Source organism: Ovis canadensis, chromosome 3 (assembly GCF_042477335.2).
Source record: "Ovis canadensis isolate MfBH-ARS-UI-01 breed Bighorn chromosome 3, ARS-UI_OviCan_v2, whole genome shotgun sequence".
Taxonomy (NCBI): domain Eukaryota; kingdom Metazoa; phylum Chordata; class Mammalia; order Artiodactyla; family Bovidae; genus Ovis; species Ovis canadensis.
This window is the reverse complement of record NC_091247.1, coordinates 139,395,992-139,404,156: the sequence shown is the minus strand read 5'-3', so window position 1 is coordinate 139,404,156 and position 8,165 is coordinate 139,395,992. Positions and strand designations below refer to the sequence as shown.

Sequence of the window (8,165 nt, the reverse complement as noted above, 5' to 3'; positions counted from 1 at the left end):
TACATTAAGCAGAACTTTGAATGGTGGCCTAAAAGAGAGAGGAAATGAATAGCTCTCCATTCTCACTCTTGGTTCTTGAATTCCCTATACCTAAGTCTGTATTCTGACTCTAGCAGCTGTGGACCCCATGTTACTCACACTCCTCTCATTGGAGCCAAGCGGGACTCTAGTGGTGGCGGGGGGGGGGGGGGGGGCTTCCCATGACAGAACCCTCCCCTAGATCCTCAGCCTTCCTCTTGTTTGCAGAAAACCTTTAGCCTCTTCCTAGGCTAGCCTGCTAGCCCTTCCCCAGGTTCTAAAAATCAGTTTAATTCGAGAAGTGAGAAAACGCAGAAACAAAGAAAACAGTCCAGCAAGAGAAAATAAGACTAGTTCATCCATTAAATAAAGTCAAGGACCTTTAGTTCTTCCTCAAAGACTGTAGATAATACTCCGAGTCGTAGACTTTGAACTGTTCTACAAATACTGAAATCCCCACCATGTGGAAGTTTGACTATGTGCTGACCACAAGCATGGCGATCCCACATCAGTTGGAACCAGAAGGTTAATGATGTTGTCTCCCAATCATGTCACCACCAACCAACCAGAAGAACGTCCACAAGCTGATCACATGCCCTGCAACCCTCTCCCTCAAACTGTCTTTAAGAACCTTTCCCTGAGAACTCAAACCAGGGCTCTGTGATAACCTAAGGGGTGGGAAGAGGTAGGAGGGAGATTTAAGAGGGAGGGGACATATGTATACCTATGGTTGATACATGTTGATGTATGGCAGAAACCAAAACAACATTGTAAAGCAATTATCCTTCAATTAAAAATAAATTAATTTAAGAAACTCTGAAACTTTCCCAGTTTTTCTGTTGGGGGAGAAACTGCTTTGGGAAACATCTCTGATATTCTCCTTACTTGCTGCAAGTGATAAATCCTTCCTTTTCCTGGAAAAAACAAACAAACAAACAAAAAACAACACCTTTCCCAGAAAGCCATCAGAGAGTCTGGGCCTTGTGAGCATTAGCTGCCCAGACTCCTTGTTTGGCACCCACCATAAACACTGTACTTTCCTTCATCATAATCTGGTGTCAGTACCTGGGCTTTACTGCACAAGGGCAAGTGGCCCCAAGTTTTCTTTGATAACATCATCACTGGCTATTCCACATAAACAATTGCTTTTCCAATAATACTCTCCCCCTCTTTTCAATGCCGGATTCCTCTTTCCCACCCTGCTTGGTTCACTGCCCTGTTCAAGTAAGCCCTCTCCGATGAGTAAAACCTGCTACCCTAGTCTCTCTATTTCTCATGACACCTTCACCCTCTGCACAAGAGTTCATTCTAGTTAAATGTTGAATGTTTAAAGTTAAATGTTGTCTGACCAGCGTCCCCACCTTGCTCATGTTCATGTGCCCCAACCCCGCCCTCCCCCCCACACACACACCATAGGGCTCCAGGGTCGTCTTCTCCCCACAGAACACCCATCCAGGATGGACAGTGCTGTGAACAAAGGAGATGGAGACACAGAGAGAATTTCAAATGCAGTTTATTGCAGCAACACAGGAAACGGGGAGTTGAAGACCTCTCCACAAAAGACAACTGGCTTACACATTATGTGCAAAACCAAAGCAGCACGGAGCTTGCTGTGCAAGTTAGGACACCAGGGAGCTGTCCAGAGCTTGTGCTCTGTCCATGGCAAAGAAGCCGTGGGTCTGACCAGCTCTCCTCTGGCTGACTTAAGGAGGTGCTTTGAAATGTAATGTGTGTAGCGGTGATTGTTGAAGTGCTTCTTGGGCAGAGTACAGAGCAGGGTCCTAGCTGAGGGACTGAGATTGTCACTGATTTAAAAATTTTCTTTGGAAATCAGAGCAGAAAGGACAGAGCTAGGGAATAGGATGAACCAGTGTAACCATAGCTTTTCTTCCTCCAGTAAGGCTGGGACACTCGGAAGCATATTTGGTAGTGATGGAGAGAGAAAGCTAATGGAGGAGAGAGGACCTCTTTATCTGGTCCCTCTGGAATAGCTGGTAGAAACAAACTTCACGCTGGAACTGCCACCGGAGGTCTTGGTGCTGGATGCCCGACCTCCCGAGGAGCTGAAGCTGCCTCCAGAGCCGCCACCGCCGCCTCCAGAGCCGCCTCTCCGGCTCCCACTGCTGCCGCCTCCAGAGCTGTAGCTGCCGCCACCTCTGGAGCCGTAGCTGCTGCCACCTCCAGAGCCGTAGCCGCCGCCACCTCCAGAGCCATAGCCGCCGCCGCCGCCGCCTCCAGAACTGTAGCCGCCGCCACCGGAGCTAAAACCACCGCCTCCTCGGCCACCGCCGCCACTGATGCTGGTGTGACTGGTGCTCACAGCTGCAAGAGAACATTCGGCTATCATCAACCCCAACTCCCTTTCCAACCCAGCAAGACCAGCAAAACCTGCACCCGAGAAGAAGCCCTGAGAAATCAGTTTGTACTTACACACACTCACGTTCGGGACACACTCTCCAGACATCCTGAAGCAGAAAGAAAAGCATAATACTCATGATGCCAGCTTCACAGACTGCCTCCCCAGGCCCTCTCAGCCATCTGTAAAGAGTCTTCCCACCTGGGAGTCCCCCAGGCTGCTTCATCTGAAACCTAATCCCATTCCCTCTGGCCTCCCGAACTCGGTCATTTTTCTTAGCATCAGTACTAACAGGGCAAAACCTCCATGTAACTTAGACAAGGTAAATATGCCCACCACATCACAAAGGCACTGGCTTTAGGTCAGATGACATCTGAGCCAGCCCAGGTGTGGCTCAGACAGTAAAGAGTCTGCCTGAAATGTGGGAGACCCAGGTTCGATCCCTGGGTCAGGAAGATCCCTTGGAGAAGGAAATGGCAACCCACTTCAATACTCTTGCCTAGAAAATCCCATGGACAGAGGAGCCTGGTGGGCCCCAACCCATGGGGTTGCAAAGAGTTGGACATGACTGAGCGACCAATACACACACACTCAGGTGAAGAATAAATTGCTCTCTCTCAAAGAGTTCAGAGAGAGGCAACAGCCTTCAAAACACAAAAAACAAAAAGAGCTTAGGACTCTGGCTCCCAAAGTGAAACCAAGCGTTTCCTCCTGTGCTGTGTGCTTTTCCTTTCCCCATACCCAGGACAAGTTGCAGTCACGTGATTGCATCTTCAACAGCAACCAGTGTCCAAGGGAGGAAGCACATAGGAAGTGGCCAACTGCCCAGGGTCCCTTCTTCACCTGCTTTCCTCTCCTTCCAGGAGGGTCCTATAGGTGGCAATCTCCACATCCAGGGCCAGCTTGGTGTTCATCAGTTCCTGGTAGTCGCGCAGCAGGCGGGCCATGTCCTCTTTGGCCTTCTGCAGGGCGTCCTCCAGCTCGTTCAGCTTGTTCTGGGCATCCTTAATGGCATTCTCACCACGTTGCTCAGCATCACTAATGGCCTGTTGCAGTGAAGAGATCTGGAAAAGGAGAACCCAGCATATTATACACTCTCTGAATCCCTAATTCCATCTTGGCCTTTCTGTCTCCGATTGATCTCTCCACCCTTGTGAGGCCAGTACTCTGGCTCCCAGAGAGTTACAGGACCTGCATTCACCTGTCTTGAGATAATACATCACTGTGTCAACTTCCTTAAATAAAGGTGATACAGCAGCCTCTCTGGGCCCTAAGTTAAGACTCTTTCACCACCTACAGACCTGACGTTCTTCCAGATGCCTACTCTCCTGGTTTCCTTTCCTCACCATCTTTGAAGTCTCACTTTGGGCCATGGGCTAGACCTCTCATGACCACTATATCTATTTCTTTACTAGGTCATTTTCATAAGTTTCCCCAAGGAGAACCTAGCATCATGGCCAAACTCTAGAAACCATAGTTACCAAAGAACTAGGGATAACAAGACAACCTTCATATGGATTGTAAGCCTCAAAATTAAGAACACATCTTCCAATAACCTGGACATCCCAACCCATTCCATATAACTGAGTAGTTGAAGGAGGAAGCAAGTACCTGCTTCTTGACACTGTCGATCTCAGATCTAAGTCTTTGGATCACCCGATTCAACTCAGAAATCTCCATCTTTGTGTTTTTCAAGCTGTCTCCATGTTGCCCAGCAGTGATCTGGAGCTCTTCATACTAAATATGGTAGATAAAGTCGTTCAGAGGTGGCAGAGTGCACCATGGCTCATGTACACAAATGTAAGAGAAAAGTCACGATAGCAAGAGAAGACACTTTAGGAAAACTGAACAGGCATTGGCCCATTCACCTTGGTCTGGTACAGGGCCTCAGCCTCAGCCTTGCTCCTCTGGGCAATCTCTTCATATTGGTTTTTGACTTCATCAATGATGCTATTCAGGTCCAGATTGCGGTTGTTGTCCATGGAAAGGATAACATTGGTATCGCTGATATGAGTCTGCATCTGAGAGAGCTCCTGCGAAGCATAACAGTTCAGTGACTTACCATGTTAAAACTAAAGAACAACTTGGGACAGGGAGAGGGTTTCAGGAGAAGAAAGGTATATCTCTGTTCTTCTGAATAGAAGTGGGTTTGGGTTTAAAGGCTCTCCATTTCGGTAAACCTGGTTGAAACTAGAGAACTTACTGCTTGGAAGAGTGTTTTGAAGAAATCAATTTCCTGAAGTAAGTTGTCAAATTTGGCTTGAAGGTCCACCTTGGTGATGTAAGCAGCGTCCACATCCTGGAAGAACCATGAACATCATGAAGTCAGAATCTTTTCAGGGCGAGTCCCTCTCACCTGCTAGGAGGGGATTTTCCAAGAGGTCTTCTTCACTTCTTAATCCCTAGACTGCCCCACCCCCTTGGTATCACAAGCGATCTTGTCTGACTTGCTAAGAACTGCCTCCTCACTCCAGGAAGTCCTGAGGGATCTAGAGAAGCAGAGTGTCTGGGCAAGTCCAGGTCTGTGATAATATTGGGCCGGGGGAATCTCCACCTCGGCTGTTCCTCAGGCCCACTACATGATTCTCCACATTACGACCTCTTTCTGCTTAGGTATTGAACATCCTCCACTCTTACCTATTTCAAATGTAATAGGCATCCTACAGAATTGTCTCACCTTCTTGATGCCCACAAACTCATTCTCTGCATTTGTCCTCTTGTTGATCTCATCCTCGTACCTGCAAGGAAATCAGAAGTGAGGAGGAGATTCGGGGAGGCGAGGCCCAACGTTTAGCTTTCTAGACTAAAAGTAACATTGCCTGTCATTGTCCTTGCCTGTCATAACCAGCCTAAGACATCTTACCTTCTAAGCAATAAAACCACTGAACTATTACCAGCGTCTGAGAAAACTAAGATTTCTGAAAATGCCAAATTGACTTTCCTCTAATCTATGTAAAGGTATTGTTACATGCTGTTCATAGTTTTAGCTTGCTACCTTCTGGAAATATTTTAGAACAAAAGCCAAGAGTAGCCCAGCCAGTAATCCTTACTTGCTCCTGTAATCTTCCACCAGATCTTGCATGTTCTTCAACTCTGAATCCAGCCGAGATCGGTCGCTCTTCAGTTGGTCCACATTCCTCCTGAGATTGCTGATGTATGCCTCAAAGAAGGGCTCTAAGCTGTAGGTCCTGGTGGAGGTGTTTATCTGCTGCAGCAGTTCCCATTTTGTTTGTAGCACCTGGTTCTGCTGCTCCAGGAATCTCACCTAAGAACACAAGACCCCATTACCCACTGGTACAGAAATGAGTCCTATGACCACTGAGTTACCGAGGCCTACCACATAGCCAGGCCCAGCCACTTGGGAAAGAACTTCAATGCCTATTTTCCTGGCCATGGAAGAGGAAAAAAGCAGGAAGAAGATGATCAAGTTAGCATCATTTTCATAACAAAACCCAACTCACTGTGAACTCAGAGAAGCCTCAGTTTCTATGAGATTAGAAACGGCAATTAAAAGTTCCCATTGGAACTTTGGAAGGGGGTAGCTATCCAAATAGCAAAGTGCATATAAAATTACTGCAATTATATTTTGAAACAGATACTTGATATTTAAGAGATTTACCTTCCTTTTTTCTTTTTTATTTTAGGTAGCGTACCATAAAAATTGTTTTGCTTTCCTTGAGTAAACATAGTTCAAAAGTATGTTGGGAAAATCCAAAAAGTGAATTCCAAATCTATTGTGTTGATATTATTGATGATCAAGTAAAAAATAATTTACATTCTTTTCTAGAGCAGATACTTGGAAATACAAGCACAAAAAATTCTCCACCCTGGTCCAGTATCAGTGGAAAACTCTCAAGGTGCCATTCTCCTCTTCCGACAGCAAGAGATACTTGACCTTGACTTACTGCACACTTTTGGCTACAATATCACCATATGCTCTGTTTATACTCAAGTAAGTCCCTTTTTATGGTTAGGAAGGCCTTCTGGTTTGCATCCTAGAAGGTTGAATTAACCTCATTTCTATTATTTTTATTCAACATCTATGAAGCCAAATTCAGCTTGTAATATATCTCCTGAGGACAACTCCACAAACTATCCTTTTAACCATCCAACCACAGAAACCTGAGGCTCAAACTCAAAAACACCCCTGGGAGGGCCAATCCCCCATGGAACAGGAGCAGCTCTCCGGGTGCACTGAACCGATAGACTCACCTTGTCGATGAAGGAGGCAAACCGATTGTTGAGGGACTTGATCTGCTCCCTTTCTTGACTCTTTATTTTTTGGATCTCAGGATCAATTTCCACATTGAGGGGTTGCAAAAGGCTCTGGTTGATGGTAACTTCCTGTATGCCACCAGGGCAGACAGGAAAACCGCCCCCACCAAAACCACCTCCGCCAAAACCACCACCCCCAAAGCCACCCCCAATGCCACCACCTCCAAAACCGCCTCCCCCAAAGCCACCACCACCGAAACCGCCGCCCCCAAAGCCACCACCGCCATAACCGCCGCCATAACCACCACCGAAACCGCCACGTCCACCTCCTCCAGCCACACTAATAGAGATGCTTTTGCTGCCACCAAGGTTAATGAGACTTCGGCTTCCAAAACCACCACCAGCACCACCGCCACACACTCCACCAGAAAATCTCCCACCGCCTCCCCCGCTGCGGCGCACAGAGCTGCTGGTGGACCTGCGCTGGTAGCTGACCACCCCTGCAGAGCCAGAGCTGAAGCCCCCTCCTCCACCACCACAACGGTACCCGGACCTGGAGCTAAAGTGTCGACTCATGTTGACGTGGAGAGAGAAGGAGCCACGTCCAGAGAAAGGAAAGAAGCTAACACTCCTCTACCTGGAGCACAGAGACTTCCCCTTATATACAGGCAGCCAGCTGGGCTTGGCCCTAGAGTCAGCGAGATGCAGCGCCTTTCCAAGGTTTGGCTCGCCTGCAGCCATACAAGATATTTACGAGCCTCAACAGTATGATAAACACTACACACCTAGCTCCCAGGATGGCTCTCAAAGTTGCTGCACACGCAAGATCACTCGTGTGGTAATCTTGTTATCAGGCAAAATCTCTCTTTGAGAGTTTGAGACTTAGGAAAATGGGACCCTACATCTGCCACCTGCTGCTTCTTGATAGGATTTCATAACCTCCTGTCACAGAGATAGGGAAATTCCCATTCCTGCCTTGCCCGTGGAAGCTGCTCAGCACATTCTCCTGGAGACTGGCAGGTGCAGCTCACCACACTTGAGTCTCAGAAGGAGCTCTTCAGCCCATTTCTGAGATCTGCCCTCCAAACTTCAGAGCTCAGCAAGTGCTGTCTTTAATAAGTGAAAACTTAAAAGAAGCTCTTTTTATTAAATGTAAACTTTGTATGTGGGGTGCATTAATGTCAGAGAAGTAGGAACTATCATGGAACAGGATGGGTTGGGTGGGTTTGTGCTCTGAAAGGACCAGAAAGAAGAGGCTTGTTCTTTTCTAGCTTTCTGGCTTTTCCTCAGAGGTTGACCAGAGCAGGAACAGATCAAGGGCAGAATCAGCAAGAGGAAACAGGTGCAAATGGATGGCATGTAAATACCAGTCAAAAAACTACATGGTGGGAATTCCCTGGTAGTCCAGTGCTGAAAGCACAGGTTTAATCCCTGATCGGAAACTAATATCCTACAAGCCACAAGGTATGGCCAAACACACACACACACACACACACACACAAAAGCATATGGAGAATGAGATAAACAAACAGATGCTATGTCATACATTCTGTAAAACAAAGGAGTGGCCGTGAGA

At 47.3% G+C, this 8,165-nt stretch overlaps 1 protein-coding gene across 1 annotated transcript; it reads right to left on the bottom strand.

The window, feature by feature from the left end:
- Positions 1-1,515: 1,515 nt before the first annotated feature.
- On the bottom strand, positions 1,516-7,210 carry KRT1 (keratin 1). Its single transcript, XM_069580745.1, has 9 exons — positions 6,587-7,210; positions 5,425-5,639; positions 5,052-5,112; positions 4,578-4,673; positions 4,243-4,407; positions 3,986-4,111; positions 3,218-3,438; positions 2,449-2,483; positions 1,516-2,340 (listed from the first exon to the last, which is right to left on the bottom strand). The coding sequence occupies exons 1-9, from the start codon at positions 7,163-7,165 to the stop codon at positions 1,988-1,990; spliced, it is 1,851 nt and encodes a 616-aa protein (XP_069436846.1). The 5' UTR covers positions 7,166-7,210; the 3' UTR covers positions 1,516-1,987.
- Between the last annotated feature and the right edge of the window lie 955 nt (positions 7,211-8,165).

Coding starts and splice junctions, on each gene's coding strand:
- KRT1 (XM_069580745.1), bottom strand. CDS start 7,165: ATGAGTCGACACTTTAGCTCCAGGTCCGGGTACCGTTGTGGTGGTGGA. Junction 4,674..5,051: donor AGTTTGTGGGCATCAAGAAG/GTGAGACAATTC, acceptor TGGTTCTTCCAG/GATGTGGACGCTGCTTACAT. Junction 4,408..4,577: donor TCAAAACACTCTTCCAAGCA/GTAAGTTCTCTA, acceptor TATGCTTCGCAG/GAGCTCTCTCAGATGCAGAC.